This window comes from Pristis pectinata, chromosome 32, assembly GCF_009764475.1.
Source record: "Pristis pectinata isolate sPriPec2 chromosome 32, sPriPec2.1.pri, whole genome shotgun sequence".
NCBI lineage: Eukaryota > Metazoa > Chordata > Chondrichthyes > Rhinopristiformes > Pristidae > Pristis > Pristis pectinata.
This window is the reverse complement of record NC_067436.1, coordinates 16317331-16334880: the sequence shown is the minus strand read 5'-3', so window position 1 is coordinate 16334880 and position 17550 is coordinate 16317331. Positions and strand designations below refer to the sequence as shown.

Genomic DNA, 17550 nt, shown 5'->3' with positions numbered 1-17550 from the left:
TTCCACATTCCAGCAACTGCAGTCTCCTGTGTCTCCGACTTCATGCTGGCACTTTCTTGCCTAGAAACTGGACTGATTTCCGTGCATTTTGTGCCTTTTTGGAACTTTGACTGCATTCTGTGTCAAACTCCTACCAATTGGGAAATTGGATCGGCCACTTGCTGTTGTGATTCACCTTAACGCAGTTTTTATTTACCTGTTCTGTTTTAAGCAGAGGATGACGGCACCAAAGTGTGTGGCTCGTTTTAACTAACTGATGTGGGAAATTGGATTAAAAGGTTGCAATTTACGACATTTGTAAATAACTCTCAACACAACAAGGAGTACGTCACACTGAGAGTTGTGAACTCGATGTGGATTCAGGTGACCTTGGGGATATAGTTTTAATCTCTAAAATCCATCCTCTGTGCCAGCAGATCTCTGTAAAGAGAGAGAGCTCTGTGCTCTGTTTAAGTCTGATCCCTGGATCTGAGGACCTGATTGTGAGGCCTGGGGATCCCCAGCAATAACAGAACCCTCTCCATAGAAGACTCATGCAGCATCACCCAATAAACTATATCCTTTGGTCACCAGACCACCAGTCACTGGAATCAACTTCTCAGACAGCACCCGAGGTCAGGATTGAACCGTGAGGCAGCAGCTCTCTAGCTGGCCACGGTGCCGTGCCTTTCAAATCGTTGACACTGACGAAAGATCACACCAGACCGACAATAACCACTGCACAATTTCACCATGTCAACACAGAAAAGTGAATGATCCCACCACATTGGTACAGAGCTGTTGAATAATTCCATTAGACTGACGCTCACTGGGGGACGGTTAATTATTTACCATTTGTTGTCATCTGAAAGTCTGGGTCGATCCTCTAAGTAACGGACACCTACCTGTTGCCTGGAATCTGCAAACTGAGGCTTTTTTTTTGGATTTCACAAGTTGTGAGGTGTGAGCAGGACAATAAGAGCAGTGGGGATCAAGTCACCCCGTGGAGGATGCCGGGTTGTGAACTGAAGCGTTTCTCAATGGGCCATGTTCTTAACAGAAACGTGAGCCCATCTGGAGACACAAGGTATGGCAGATTCTGGAGCAACACACAATCTGCTGGAGGAACTCAGTGGGTCGAGCAGCATTCGTTGGGGGGGGGGGGGGGGGGGGGGAGTGGTGGTGGGGGAGGAATCATTGACGTTTCGGCTCGAAACCCTGCATCAGGTGGATGGTAAACCCTCACGGATGTGCAGCCTTCAGCATTCTGTCAACACAGGTGGAAGTTTGCCAGAATGGGGCAGTATGGAAGTGACTGATGCATTCAATGCGAATGGTTAAATCGGCAATGTTAGTGATACTTCCATCCCTGGCTCTCTGCATTCCTGGCACCTTGTCCCGTCGGACCCTGAAGGATACCTTCCCCGCAGAGTATCCATCCCCTGTGACACGGCTGTGTTTATTAAGCCTTTCCTGGGCATTGAAACCTGTGAACCGCCTTTCCCTTGACCACCTTCCCCCCCCACACAGTGCCAACGGGAACAAGTCGCACTGATCGCCTTTGAGTCAGGAGGCTGTGGCTCTGAGTCCCACTCCTAAGGCTTGAGCACAAAGGCCAGATTGACTTGCTGAGGGAGTGCTGCATGCACAGCAGTGCTTGCCTTTTGGATGAGATGTCAAAGTAAAGGCCCATCTGTTATTTCAGCTGGGTGTCGGTGGATGCTGGGCACTAGTTCATAGACGGGTGCTATCTCTTCCCCCTACAACAGTTAATCTGGACATGATCTCTTTTCTGTTTGAAGGGTGTTGCTGCCATTGATTTCCTGCATTATAACATAGATTACACTTCAGGGAATGACTGCACCGGTTGTACAATGCCTTGAGACTGCCTGTAGTTGAAGCAGGGGTGTTAGAAGTTACTTGCCCTGCACGACTCACCGCCTGCTCCTGACAGATCTGTGTCAGCCGCTCCAGCTGTTCCTCGCGAACCTGCTTGGCTTTCTCGTACTGCTGGACCACCATCTCCATCTCCACCTTCACCGGCAGCACGTAAGCTGGAAGAGTCAAAGGGACAGAGTTGGGGGCTTGTCAAAGCTGGGTCCCAGGGTTGGGGATGATGCCCCGCACCACACCCCTCCACCAGGAACCGGCTCCTCTTCTCTCACACCTACTGTGCACAGGATTGATTGTTACGGCACAGAAGGGGGTCATTGGGCCCATCGCCCATGCTGGCATTTTGTATCAGCAATCTTGTCTGTCCTATACCCTGATGCCTTGCACTGTTTCCCTACAAACCCCTTCTGAAGGCAACAGTTGAAACTTCTCCCGACACAGTGTGAGAAAGATTTCCCTTCCATCTCCTTTGGTTCTTTTGCCAATCAACTTAGAAGTCACTGATATGATTTGATATATGATGCTATATCTTTATTGGTCACACGTACATCGAAACACACAGTGAAATGCACCTTTTTGCGTGGAGTGTTCTGGGGGCAGCCCGCAAGTGTCGCCACGCTTCCGGCGCCAACACAGCATGCCCACGACTTCCTAACCTGTACGTCTTTGGAATGTGGGAGGAAACCGGAGCACCCGGAGGAAACCCACGCAGACACGGGGAGAATGTACAAACTCCTTACAGACAGCAGCGGGAATTGAACCCAGGTCGCTGGCACTGTAATAGCGTTACGCTCCCCCTCTCTATCTCACACACACACACACACACACTCTCTCTCTCACACACACACACTCTCTCCCTCTCTCTCACACACACTCTCTCTCTCTCACACACACCTCTCTCTCTCACACACACACACCTCTCTCTCTCACACACACACACACCTCTCTCTCTCACACAATCTCTTCCACGCGCGCATGTCAGGATTGAACCCCAGGCCCTCCCCATGTGATGCTCTGTCAACAGGCAAGGGACAATGATAACTGCCTCTCTTTATTTACTACAGCTGGACACAATGATTTTAAATGCTTCCCTACTTGCACTTTATTCCTCTGCCTGCTCTGCATCTTCTCCATAACTGTAACACTCTATTCTGCATTCTGTTTTCCTTTTCACTACCTCAGTTTAATTACATTTGGAATGATCTGCCTGGATGGCATGCAAACAAAAGCTTTTCACTGTATTTTGGTACATGTGACAATAATAAACCAATTACCAATTCCAAAATATAGAACAGTACAGCCATTCGGCCCACGATGTTCTGCCGATCTTGATGCCAAAATGTCCTCCTCCTGTGTATCATCCATATCACTTCATTCCCTTCGTATTCATGTGTCTATCTAAAAGCCTCTTTTAATTTTTAATTAAAATTTTAATTTTAATTAAAACTCCACCAAACTGCCTGCTTCCACTACTACCCCTGGTAACCCACTCCAGGCACCTACCACCCAGCGTAAAAATAAACTTGCCCCTCATGTCACCTTTAAATTTCCTCCCCTTTAACCTTAAAATCATGTCCTCTGGTGTTTGACATGTCTACACTGGGGAAAAGATTTTGACTGTCTGCCCTATCTATGCCTCTCATAATTTTAAAAACCTCTATCAGGTCTCCCCTCAGCCTCCCACTCCCTAGGGAGAACAACCCAAGTTTGTCCAATCTCTCCTTATAGCACATGCCCTCTAATCCAGGCAGCGTCCTGGTGAAACTCTTCTGCACCCTCTCCACAGTCTACACGTCCTTCCTATAATGGGGCGACCAGAACTGCACACAATACTCCAAGTGCTGTCCAACTAAAGTTTGATATAGTTTTATATAAAATAAGAACATAAGAAAATAGGGGCAGAAGTAGATAGTTGGGCCCCTCAACACTCTCCCATTGTTCAATACGGTCATGGCTGATCTGCTCCAGCCCTCATCTCCTCCTCTATGCCAGTTCCCCACAGCCCTCAATTCCCCAATCTTTCAAGAAAGTTTCAGCCTCCTCTTTAGGTGTGCCCAATGATCTAGCCTCTCTAAACCTCTGGGGCAGAGAAGTCCAGAGAATAACCACCGCTTACTCTTCCGTGATGCAAGAAGAACAAGCCCATCTCCTCCCCTTGGTCCTGTGAGTGAAGTCCGTCATTCTCTGCATCCTCTCTGGGACCTTCACCTGCTCCCCACAGTGGGGTGCTTGGGATTGGAAGCAATACTCCGGGTGTGGCCTAACCAACACTGTCGGAGTGGAGAAGGTCATGGGGAGATTTGACGGCACAGGTAGGAGATGACCTTTCCCTCACCTGTTACAGAACTGTCAGCTCCAAGTGTGGAGTGAAGGAATGTAAGTGAAAACAAAAGGGTCCAATTTAATGGTTGTGTTCAGCCCCACTCAAAAATTGCTGTTGTCATTCAAGAGTTCCACCACCAGAGGGAGACCCAATACAAGAAGTCACAAAATCCTATTGGAAAAATTCTGGAATTGACTTGGAAACAGGCAAGTCCTTTGGTGTGAAAGGTAATTAATAATCAATTACATCCAATAATTAACAATTTCTTCCACTATAACCAGATGTCGATGGCTGAGCTACCTTTGCTTCTTTGTAGATTCTCCTCCAACACCGGACTCTCTCCCATTTAAGCCAACACGAGGCACAATGGTTAAATTACTGGACTAACAACCCAGGTGTCCAGACTAACAGCCGAGAGACTAACAGACCAACATTCAAGTCCCAACACGACAGCTGTAGAACTTAAAATCAGTTAATAATCTGGAAGTTTAAAGTAGTGCAAAATTACTGGAACCCATTTGGCTCAATAACACTCTTCAGGGGCAGGCATGGTAGGGTAGCGGTTAGCGTAACGCTTTACAGCACCAGTGACCTGGGTTCAATTCTGGCCACTGTCTGTAAAGAGTTTGTACGTTCTCCCCGTGTCTGTGTGGGTTTCCTCCGTGTGCTCCAGTTTCCTCCCACATTCCAAAAGACGTACAGGTTAGGAAGTTGTGGGCATGCTATGTTGGCACCGGAAGCGTGGCGACACTTGCGGGCTGCCCCCAGAACACTACGCAGAAGATGCATTTCACTGTGTGTTTCAATGTACACGTGACTAATAAAGATATCTTAATCTTATCTTAAAAGGGAGTAAATCTACCATCCTTACCCTGTCAAGAAGGTTACCAGACCCACAGCAACATGACTGACTTTGAAATGTCCAAGTCATTCATTCAGTTCGGGAAAATCAAACCTTCCCAGAGTTACCCACCAGCCAATAGATAGTACCTTTAAAAAAGATGCAACTTGTGCCACAGAAGTCTCATCAGCAGTTTGTCTGTGAGGACCCTTGGAATGTTAATAGCACTACAGAAACGGCAGGAGTCTGCCTGCTCCTTTCACTATCTATTCCATGTCTTTGGATATTATTCATCCAATATAATTTAATATTAGAGAAACTAAGGACTGTAGATGCTGGAATCTGGATGAAAAACACGATGACGCTGGAGGAACTCGCAGGCCAGGCAGCATTCATGGAGAAAAGCAGGCGGTCGTTTTGGGTCGGGACCTTTCTTCAGGACTGAAGATAGGAAAAGGGGAAGCCCAATATATAGGAGGGAAAAGCAGAGCAGTGATAGGTGGACAAAAGAGGGGAGGCGGGGTGGCACAAGGTGGTGATAGGTAGATGCAGGTAAGAAATAGTGATAGGTAGGTGCAGGGGAGGAGGGGAGAGCAGATTCACTGGGGAATGGGTCAAAGGTAAGGAGAGAGAGAAAAAAAAGCTAGAAAAAAGAGAGGCGAGGAAAGGGAAGAAGCATTTAATATTAACTGAAGCTCTGTCCTCGGAATGCAACAGGGACCTATCCATCTTAATTCAGGCTATTTGGTAATCTCTAATCTATAAATTATTTGTATTTAATGTGAGGGGGGTAAATTCAAAGGAGATGTGTGGGGCAAGTTTTTTTTACACAGAGAGCGGTGGGTGCCTGGATTGTGCTGCCAGGGGTGGTGGTGGAGGCAGATACAACAGAGGCATTTAAGATACTCTTGGATAGGCACATGGATGTGCAGAGAATGGAGGGATATGGATATTGTGTAGGCAGAAGGGATTAGTTTAGTTAGGCATTTAATTACTAGTTTAATTAGTTTGGCTCAACATCATGGGCTGAAGGGCCTGTTCCTGTGCTGTATTGTATAAACCTAGCCCCAACAACATTTATTGGAAGAAGATATAGATTGTTATTTGCTCAGTACTGAGAAGGATGTCCAAGTCTGTATAGAAAAGTGTCTGGTTGTATTCAAGGAGGAGGTTAGAGAGATTGCATTCAATGTTTAGATGCCTGTTTTCTTGCTCATTATGCTAATTAACAGTGCCAAATGTGGAATGGGGGAATAAAAATTAAATGTGCAACTTTATGGCTGCTTTGAGTCTGATTAAGTGTGTAGCTGACTGGAGATTATTATTTACAGTTTGTGGGAGTTTGCTCTGCTCACATTGCCCGTCCCATCTCTATTCATCCTATTGACAAAGAGAGCAGTTTTACTTTGGGACATCCTGGAGTGAGGTAGGGTGCTACAGAAATGCAAGTGTTTTGTTACGTATGAACTGAGCGGTTTGTTCTGATGTTGATCAACTAGATAGAATTCACTCACTCTTGCCTTGATCCCAATTTTCCCACAACTCAGGTATGAGACAGGTAGACAGGGTGGTGAAGAAGGCATTTGGCATGCTAGCCTTCATCAATCAGGGCACTGAGTATAAGAGTTGGGATGTTATGTTACAGCTGTACAAGATGTCGGTGAGACCAGACTTGGAGTATTGTGTATGGCTTTGGTTGCCCTATTATAGGAAAGGTATCATTAAACTGGAAGGAGTGCAGAGAGGATTTATGAGGCCTGAGTTACAGGGAGAGGTTGGACAGGCTAGGACTTTATTCCTTGGAGCGTAGGAGATAGAGAGGTGACCTTACAGAGGTGTATAAAATCATGAGGGGCACAGATAGGGTGAACACATGGTCTTTCCCAGAGAAGGGGAACTGTAAACTAGGTTTAAGGTGACGGGTGAAGGATTTAAAAGGGAACTGAGAGGCAACTTCTTCACGCAAAGGGTGGTGCTTATATGGAATGAGCTGCCAGAGGAAGTGATTGAGGCAGGTTCAATAACAGCATTCAAACGACATTTAGATGAGTACATGGAGAGGAGGGGTTTAGGAGAATATGGGCCAAACGTGGGCAAATGGGATTAGCTTCAGCGGGCACCATGGTCAGCATGGACGAGTTGGGCTGAAGGGTCTGTTTACTTGCTGTATCACTCTATGACAAACCCTGCACCCTCACTCAAACAGTGGAGGCTCCTTTAAGTCACTGCATGCTACCTGTCGCTGGGCAAATATGAAGGCGAGGAAGGTGAGACAGTTACTATTTACAGAGAGATCACTAAGCAGCAGCAGGGTAATTTGGGGTTGAAGGGTGTTGGGCTGGAGGGAAGGAACATTTTTAGGTAACGTGTGTGCCTTCCAACCTCGTCTGTCATTGTCAATTTCAACAATGTGTGAAATATTTCACTGCACACTTCAGCACCAGGGAGAGCTCCTGAGGCAGCGTCACCAGATGTGGAGTTCATTGCAAACCCTTTTGCAATGGGTCTTTCTTTGCAATGACAAATCACATTTATTTCATCAACCAAGCAAAGACCCGTGGATTCTCAACAGTTGCTGCATGCAGGAGATATCCAGGACCTACTGGCTCGGTGGGTTGTCCTCTTGCCTCTGCTTCAGGGGGTTGTCAGATTGAGTCTCTGTCCAGATGGTTGGGCATACAATCCAGGTTGAACCCCCAGTGTAACACTACATTATTGGAAGTGCCATTGTTAAAATGCAATTAAACCAATGTGGGATCACATAGGTAGGTGTAAAAGGTGATTCAGTGCATTTGATAGGGTCCCACACAGTAGGCTGGTCCAGAAGGTTACGGCACTGGGATCCAAACAACCTGGCTAATTGGATCCAAAACTGGCTTGGTGAGGGTGGTGAATCTGTGGAGTTCTCTATCCCAGTGTGGGCAAGATCGCTGGGGGGTATTTAAAGAGGAAGCAGATCATTTTTCGATAGCTTGGGGAATAGAGGGCAATGGGGAACTGGCACAGAAGAGGAGACAAGGACTGGGGCAGAGCAGCCATGATGATATTGAATGGTGGGGCAGGTTGGAGGGGCCGAGTGGCCTACTCCTGCTCCTATTTCCTTTTGTTGTTGTTTTCTTAAATATTCAGGAGGAGAGTGAAAACAGTAGGTAGTGGTTAGGTAGGTAGGTAGCCTAGATCAAGGCACTGGATAACATGGTAGGTGGACGGGTGTTGGATATGCTGGCTGGTTGCTATCAGGTCTGATAGATTGGGCAGAATCTGTTACTCTGGTTGGAAAGTCCAGAACAAGGAGCTTGGCCTTAAAGTTAGAGAGGACTTCTTCACTCAGAGGGTTCAGGACTTCTGGAAAGCTCTGAGATCTACTGAAAATCTCAGAACTGTGTTTGACAGATTTTTGTTCAGGGATAGTGAAGGTTATCAAACTAAGGCAGGGGATGGAGTTAAGATGCAGATCAGTCCCATTAAACAGTGGACAGTCGAGGGGGTGAATGGCCTCCCCCTATTCTTGTGTTCCTATCTACAATAATAGTCGGCATTTAAAAATCTCTGTAAAAGGATCGCTGGCTCGCTTTGAAATATTTACACCTACACGACCCAGCAACACAAAGAGATTCTCCTTAAAGGTTGATTGTTCAATTCGATGCTAGACTTTAAAAATAAGAATCTGAATTTGTCATCTAAATTGATTAATTCTTAAACTAGACATAAACAGCAAAGTAAATGTCAATGATATTCCACTTGCTCCTAATGAACAGGTCCAATGCTGATTAGCAGACGAGAGCTCATAATTACCAGTTCAGCTGATGAACTGTTTGGGAAAACAGCCTACAATGGGAATAGAGAATAATCTGCATTAATGCAATCAAGAGGATTAAAAGGGGGTTATTTTTGGACAGAGCTGATGCACGATAAACTGTTGTTTCTTGCTTGTCTATCAGTCTGGCAAGATTGCAGAAGCTTAACAAAAAAGGAAGCAGTGTTGCATTTCTATAGCATCCTATGTGACCTCTGGGTGTCTTACAGACTGACAGCCAATGAAGAACTGCAAAGGCTGTAATGTAGAGAACAATAACCAAGTTCTACAAAGCATATGAACACAAGAAAATAGGAGCAGGAGCCACCTGGTGCCTCCAGCCTGCCCCACTTTTCGACGTGATCGTGGCCTCAAATCTTCTGTGCCAGTCCCCCACAGCCCTCAATGTCTGACCTTTTAAAATAACAAATTATCCACCTCCACTTTAAATACTTCTAACGATCCAGCCTCCACAATGCCCTGGTGGAGAGACTACCAGAGATTCCCTGCCCTCGGTTCAAAAATTTCTATACACTTCAGTTTTAAATGACCTTGAAACAACGTCCTCTCATTCAAGACTCCCCCATGAATAAAAATTTCTTGACACCTACTCCGTCATGCCCCCTTAGGATCCTACATGTTTCAATACGATCACCCTCACTCTTCTAAACTCCAAAGAATACAAACCCAACCTGTCTGGCCTCCCTCGATAGAGCAATCATTTTATACCATGAATTAGCCTGGTGAACCTTCTTTGGACTGTCTCCAATGCTACCATCTCCTTTGTAAAATAAGGGGACTAAACCAGGTGTGGCCTCTCCAGCGCCCTGTACAATTGTAATAAAACCACTATTTCTAACCTCCCCAACCCCTCTGTAATAAATAAGCCATTTGTCCTCTTTTACCACCCGCTACACCTGCCTGCTAACTATTGGGGAAAAAAAAAACTGCTTGAGGAACTCAGCGGGTCAGGCTGCAACTGTGGAGGCAGAGGAATAGTTGACATTTTGGGTCGAGCCCTGCATCAGGAAAGCCTCCACAAACCAGATGTGGATGACAAGAATTGTGTGCGATTCTGGTCGCCTCATTACAGCAAGGACGTGGAAGCTTTGGAGAGGGTGCAGAAGAGGTTCACCAGGATGCTGCCTGGATTAGAGGGTATGAGCTATAAGGAGAGGTTGGACAAACTTGGGATGTTTTCTCTGGAGGGTTGGAGGCTGAGGGGAGACCTGATATAAGTTTATAAAATTATGAGAGGTGTAGATAGGGTAGACAATTAAGAATCTTTTTCCAGGGTAGAAATGTCAAATACTAGAGGACATGCACAAGGGGGGAAAAGTTTAAAGGAGATGTGCAGGGCAGGTATTTTTTTTTTACACAGAGTGGTGGGTGTCTGTTGCACGTTGCCAGGGGCGGTGGTGGAAGGAGCAGATACGATAGAGGTGTTTAAGAGGCTGTTAGACACATGAATACGCAGGGAATGGAGGGATATGGATCAAGTGCAGGCAGAAGTGATTTAGTTTAATTTGGTGTCATGTTCAGCACAGACATTGTGGGCTGAAGGGCCTGTTCCTGCACTGTACTGGAGACCTGATGAGCTGTTTTCTTTTGGGATTGACTGAGGGATAAGTACTGGCCATGACTTTAGTTGGTCACATCCATCTGAGGGAAGGCAGGAAGGGCTTTTAGAACATAGAACACAGAACAGCACAGCAACAGGCCCTTCGGCCCATGATGCTATGCTGAACTAATTAAACTAGTAATTAACAGCCTACTGAACAAGTCCCTCCTGCCTACACGTCCATAGCCCTCCATTCTCTGCCTATTCATGTGCCTACCTAAATGCCTCTATCGTATCTGCCTCCACCACCACCCCTGGCATTGCATTCCAGGCACCCACCGCCCTCTGTGTAAAACAAAACTTGCCCTGCTTTTGTTTAAGATTGCATCTGAAAGACTACACTGTGGGCAGTGTGGCACTCCCTTGGTAGGGTAATGAAAGAGTCCAGCTATATGTGGATCTGCAGTGGGGTTCAAAACCACAACCCAAGAGTTTGTAATTGAATTAGGATTATGGATATTGCACAGAACACACAGGTCAGTCTCAGTGCTGAAAGAGTTAAAAAAATATGATGGCCAGGGTTGGTACTATGCCCTCATCCCTGCCTGGGAACATATGTGTGGGTGTTTGACAAAGTCTGGATTGGGCTCGGTGTTGATGCCCCACATGATCAAATAGCCTGCCAACTCTCAGTGCCATCTGGACACCAGCCAGTCCTGCACTGCAGGATCACGACCCTGCAGAAGTCAGCACCTCATCTGATTAAAGACAAGGTCCACCTCTAATCATTTATTGAGCAATGCCCACAGATTGCTGATGTTTAGCATAGGTTCATTACTGAGCATGAAATTAAGAACAGTGTGTGTTATTGTCGAATTGATTACCAATTCCAGAAACACACAACCGTGTGATTTTTTTTCCTGTTGTAAATCTGCCACTTAATTGGAATTGGATAACAGCCTGTACATCTCGCCGTCATTGCACTTTCTATATTTGTTTAATTCTGGGACTAGTTCTTAACTTGCAGACTGTAACAGTCACAGACTATTTTTGCATCAGGGCTAATATTAGCATTCTGGCAGGGTGGATATGTTAGCCAACTGTAGTGAGGGTCTGTGCTTGCATCTTGGAGCCAAGCAAGGGTATTTTTTATTTGCCAATTAAGTCGTCAGTGGGTGAGGTAATTCCTTCACAGTTGAACATCAGCCTGCTCTCATTTGGTAGGAGCACAAGGGGGTCAGTCATAGAGTTGTACGGAATGGACACAGGCACTTTGGGCCATCTCCATGCCAACCATCAAGTTCTTATCTATACTAAAGGGTGTAGGTTTATGGTGAGAGGGGAGAGATTTAATAGAAACCTGAGGGGTAACTATTTCATCCAGAGGGTGGTCCATATATGGCATGAGCTGCCAGAGGAAATGGTTGAGGCAGGTACATTAACATTTAAAGACATTTGGACAGGTATGTGGATAGGAAAGGTTTAGAGGGATATGGGCCAAATGTAGGCAAATGGGACAAGCTTAGATGGGGCATCTTGGTTGGCATGGACCAGTTGGGCTGAAGGGCCTGTTTCCATGCTGTATGACTCTATGACTAATCCCATTTACCAGGTCTTCTATGGTGGTGATTCAAATGGTCATTGAGATACTTCTTAAATGTAGTGAGTACCTGACTTTGCCATCACCCAGACAGCAGTTTCCGGATTCCGACTACCTTCTGGATGAAAAAGTTCTTCCTCAGATCCCCTCTCAACCTTTTACCCCTTATCCTACACCCATGCTTTCTAATTGTAGATACTTCTGCTGAGGGAAAAAGTTTCCTTTCTAACCTACCTACGCCCCTCAAATTATTTCTGCCATTTGATTAGATCATGATCTCTTGTCTCCACTGAACCAACCAAACACTATCTTGTGATCTCAGTACCAACATCAACTCCACAGCCTTCAGGGGAGAGAATTCCAAGTTCCCCTCACCTTTGGGTGAGGAAGAAATTTTTCCACTCAGTGGATTGCAAGCCTTTGGAATTCTCTACCCGAAAGGGCAGTGGATACCAAGCCACTGAGTGTATTTAAGGATGGATATTTAAACACTCAGGGAATCAAGGAATAGGATCAGGTGGGGAAATGGGTAAAGCATGGGATCAGCTGTGATATCGGACCAGGCTTGAGAAGCCAATTGTGTCTATTTTTTATATTCAGACCAAACACCCTCATGTTAAACAAAATATATTATTTCGGATAGAGTGTAAGAATGGTTTGAGATGTGACATGTTTGGGGTTGAACAAGTTACTTTGAACGCCTGGGACTTCTCTCTCCACACTGGGAGATTTGCCTTGCAAGATGTCATGGTCTGATGTGGATTAACTGATGTTGATCAGTTACCACAACTGACCAACAAATTTATTACCTTTAAATCATGTCACACCCAGGGTGCTATTAGGTGAACAAGCTGGACTTGAGCATTTCCTCCAACCCTACAGCAAATAAACAACCAGATGTTGAGGTTGTGAAAGGTGCTATACAAATGCACCTTTTTGTGAGGTAGCAAAGACACCAACCCCTAGGTGCGAGAGGAGCAAGGCCCAATTAGCAATGAAACCTTGAATGCGACAGCTGCCACTCACCGTCAATAATACGCTTGACCTTCCATATGCGAAGGGTGATGATCAGGCTGATAGCGTCCCATGGGCTGCTGGGTCCATTCGCCACCGTCGAAGCCACCATCGGTGCCAAGGACAGGACTATGACAGCGCCATCAAACACCTGCAACGTACAATCGCAGCTGTCACCACAAGCCCCTCAAACAGACGTGGCAGGCAGAAATCACCAAAGGAAGGAATGAATGTCGCTGGCTGTACTATGTGCTCATGATTCTCCACAGTGGTTTAGTTCCCAACTCAAGGAGCCTTCTATTGGGTTAAATAACTAAAGGTGTCTTCTATTGGGTTAGATAAGGGGCCTTCTGTTGAGTTATATAAACTTAAGCTGCCTTCTGTTGGTTATATAACAAGGTGCCTTCTATTGGGTTAAATAACTCTCGGTGCCTTCTGTTGGGTTATACAAACTCAAGGTGCCTTCTATCGGCATCATATCAAAGCAGATGAAAGCCACAGCTAGGCTACTGCAGAATTCAATGGGCCATAGCTCTTTAACTGTCTTTCCAAATTTGTGCTTCCAGCTTTTGAAATTGCCCCCAGACTTGCCACTTCTACATCCGGGAGGGCAAGGGCAATAGATGCATGGCAACACCACCACCTGTAGGTTCCCTTCCAAGCTGCGCACCATCCTGACTTGGAAGTACATCGCTGGCCCTTCACTATTGCTGGGTCTAACTTCTGGAACTTCCTACCAACAGCACTCTGGGAACAGATTCACCAGAAGGACTGCTTGACTCACCACCACCTTCTCAAGGGCAACTAGGGATGGGGAATAAAAATTGGCACTGCCAGAGATACCCAGATCCTAAAAAACTTATAGATTAAAAGTAAAAGCCTGCTATTGGTACATATCAAGAAACGGTAGTTTCAGCATCGATCCTGGCCATTCTCTACTGTCCTCCAGTTCAAGAAACTACTGTTTGTCACAACTTTCTGTGTTCCTTATTCTGTCAGTTTCTTATTCTTGCTGCCAGTGCCCCTTTTATTTCATAGATCAATTCAAGGCTGCTAGAGGCAAGAAGATTTTGGACAGAGGAGCATGAATACGAAAGCAGACTCACTCACTTTACCCACATACGGAGTATAATTATTCCCTTGTTTCATTTCATGCTGCTTTCTACAAGGGAATCTCACTTAACTGTGAACTGAAACTCTGGACTTATTGTTAATGAGCTGAATACCATTTACTATGCAGGGCTGATTAGTGTAGCCTGTTTTACATTAATAGCTTCTTACTGTCTTATTTTAGTAATAACACCGTGTGTGTTAGTGCACTGTCCTCCCATGACTTGCGATGGGGTTTGACTCAAAATGCTGGAGATTGTGTGTGTGTGTGTGTGTGTGTGTGTGTGTGTGTGTACATGACCATGTACCATGGTGAGTTTGAACCTCTATGCATCCTGGTGTGAGCATCTGTGCCTATGTGCATGCACATGTGTGTATCCTGGTGTGTGTGTGTGTGCGCACATGCGCTCATGCAAGTCTGCATTGAAGTGTGAGTTTCAGTGTAAGTGAGTGTGTGTTTTTGTGTGTATGTTGGTGTTTGTGAATGCATGTCCTTGTGTGAGTTTCAATGTGAGTGTGCATGTTTGTATCTTGTGTTACTTATTGCGAGAGAACGTGAGAGAGTGCATGGGCACACCCTAGCATCGAAATTGGACCCATCAGCAGCTGTTTATCATGAGCATGTTGCACATCCGAGTGTTTTTACTCTGTCATAATTTCCTGATCAAAGTGCCTCCACTGGGAAAATGCCCTGGGCAATTCTGTGTGCAATTCACCCCACTGTGTCTGATGTTGATGTCAGTCACATCCCAATGACATCAGAAGTCACACATTACACATTTCCTCACTTACCATCACAAGCTGGAGCAAAGGAGTGCAACCTACTACCTTCGTTTAATACTCACAGAAAAATTAGGAGCACCAAGTGCAGGGATTGCTAATGAGACTTCAATTCAAAGGTCCTGACTGGGACATTGATACCTTGCTCACAGTTTCTCCCAGCCTCCATTTTCAATGCTTAGGGAGAAGGAGGCTGCAACCCTGGTTGTCCCTTTGCTGTTCACAGTGCCTTTACACAAATTACATCAACACTGCCTACAGTGATCTCACCCATCTTGGGCATGCCCTGCCTCATGGTAGTGTAGGGCCCACTGTCCACAGGGATTCCATCTGGGTGGCCCATCGCGTGGGGATACACATAGGAACTTGCTGTGAGTCCCTCCTCCATGGTTACCCTCATCTCCAGGCAGCCTTGCAACTGTTCATTTAAGGTTTGTCACTCTTTCCAATTGTGAGCTTATCAAGCAGCCCCCAACAGGAACCTCCAAGTCCTGTTTCAACACATCATTCTGTTTGCAAACCACCATTGCTTCCAATATACTTTTGCCCAGTTTCACAAATATTTGGGGTGAACTGATGGGGAATTAATGCCATATTTAGCACATGCCTGGTGCAACAAAGAAGATAAAGTCCAGTTCCTAGGCACCTTTTGACTGCACATCCCAATGGAGAGATGTCTCACGTTCTACTCCAATGGGATCAGTTTCATGATCGAGTTGGTTTGTGTCCATTGCCAAACCCTCCTAAGTGCCTGCTGATCGAATGAGGGGTTATGGGGGTTAAAGTCTGCACACCTTGCACAAGAGCAGCTGACCATGACGTTGTTGACATGACCGCCTCTTTATCAACGTCGGGCCAGCTCAGGTGTTGGTGGACCTCAGAATGTTGGACAGAGGGAACAGATGCAACCAAAGGGAGCTACAAAGCAAACAGCACACCAAACTAATGGGCAGATAGTCCTAGAATCCTGCCTCATCTGCTCCCTGGAGACAGGAACATCAAGACTAGAACCACCGTCCCTCACCATCTAACCCCTTCCCACTCCCACCTATTCTCTAGGAGAGGGGAACAATCGAGGAATAAAAACAGCCATTATGGGGACAAATATCCTGGAAAATCCTTTTTCAACACTCTCCATTCCAACTTAGTCAAAGTTCAAGGACACATGATGAGCCTTCTGCTCCCACCAAGAACAGATCATGAAGACAAAAGATGCTCAACCTTGCTGTCATAATTAGAAACAGTCAACTGAAGAAATTATGATGTTTAAGAGAATTCCAGGACATGGAGTAAAGGCTTGAGGTGTAGATACACCATGTGTTGGAATAAGCTAGCAGGGCTGAATGGCCTCTGAACCCATTCTAGGCTGCCAGAGTTGGCACTATTAGGTTCTGACGTTAGTGGTATGAAGTTGCTTCTGATGCTACACTTGGCAATGGTGGTGCAGAAAAAGCCCCCTTCTTCTCCATTCATGAACTGGTTTCTCCCTCCACTGGAGTCAACACAACATTGGTCTGTAGGAGTAAGAACGTTGATCAAGAATAAGGACTGGACATGATCTGGCTATGAAGTTTAATGCCTTTGGGTGCTAGGTGTGATCTCCAGACCATAAGAGAACTAAACTCACCTCCACTTTGTTCTCTATGTAATCCCAAATGCCAAGAACAACAATCCTGAAGACAGTCTGATAGAGAGAGAGGGAGAGAGAGAGATAAAAAACACAATGGAAACTTGAGTTTTAGATTAACAAAATCTTTTACTATTCATTTTGAAAGAATGCTTGCACTGTGCACCTATTAGATTAAGAATAGATTTCCTTTTTTGAGCAGTTTCCTGGCACAGAAATATAGAAATTCAGAAATTGTTTGGCAAATTCAAAATAATTTTTGATAGCAAAAGAAATGAAAAATCTAAAATGGAACCACGCTAATAAGGGAAGTTTCAGGTCGTTACTATGGGGATCTGTAAGTATGAAAGTTTGTTCTAATTGTGTTCTTTCTTGTAAAAATTGTGTATAATTTATGTTTAATTTATGTTTTTCTTGTGAATGCTGCGTATCTGATGCTATGTGCCTGTGATACTGCTGCAAGTAAGTTTTTCATTGCACCTGTGCACACATGGACTTGTGCAGATGACAATAAACACAACTTTGACACCAAGGAACCAGATCGGGTCTGGTAGGAGCTGGAAGCAATGTAACTACTCTCACCCCCTGCCGCAGTGTGGGATTTCTATTCCTGGTCAGCATGCCAAGTGAGACTGGTCGGTCATCACAAAGTTTGTCAATGAGTTTGTTACTTTCCACACAGTGACAAAGTGAGGACGTCTCGAACAAAGGGCCAGAGTTACTACATAAGGGGCTGGTCATTTATAGCTGAGATGTGTGGAAATGTCCGCTCTCAGAGGGTGGTGAATCTCTGGGAATTCTCTGTCCCAGAGGGTGGTGGAGACGAGTTCATTAGGAATACCTAAGGTGGAGGGAGATAAGTATTTAAAAGATCAAGGAATTGCGCGTTACAGGGAACTGGCACAGAAAAGGAGTTGAGGCCATTGTAGATCAGCCGTGATCAAATTGAATGGTGGGGCAGGCTTGATGGGCCAAGTGGCCTCCTCCTGCTCCTGTGTTCTTGACTTCACTCATGGCTCTGGTCGC

At 45.6% G+C, this 17550-nt stretch overlaps 1 protein-coding gene across 3 annotated transcripts in view; it reads right to left on the bottom strand.

The window, feature by feature from the left end:
* tmem266 (transmembrane protein 266) overlaps nucleotides 1-17550 on the bottom strand; it is a 153073-nt gene that overhangs the window by 30654 nt on the left and 104869 nt on the right. For all 3 annotated transcript variants that reach the window (XM_052042769.1, XM_052042772.1, XM_052042770.1), the window contains exons 6-8: nucleotides 16525-16581; nucleotides 13020-13158; nucleotides 1918-2033 (exon numbers count right to left, since the gene is read on the bottom strand). In XM_052042769.1, the coding sequence (XP_051898729.1) occupies nucleotides 1918-2033; nucleotides 13020-13158; nucleotides 16525-16581 (312 nt within the window). The remainder of the gene's footprint in view (nucleotides 1-1917; nucleotides 2034-13019; nucleotides 13159-16524; nucleotides 16582-17550) is intronic.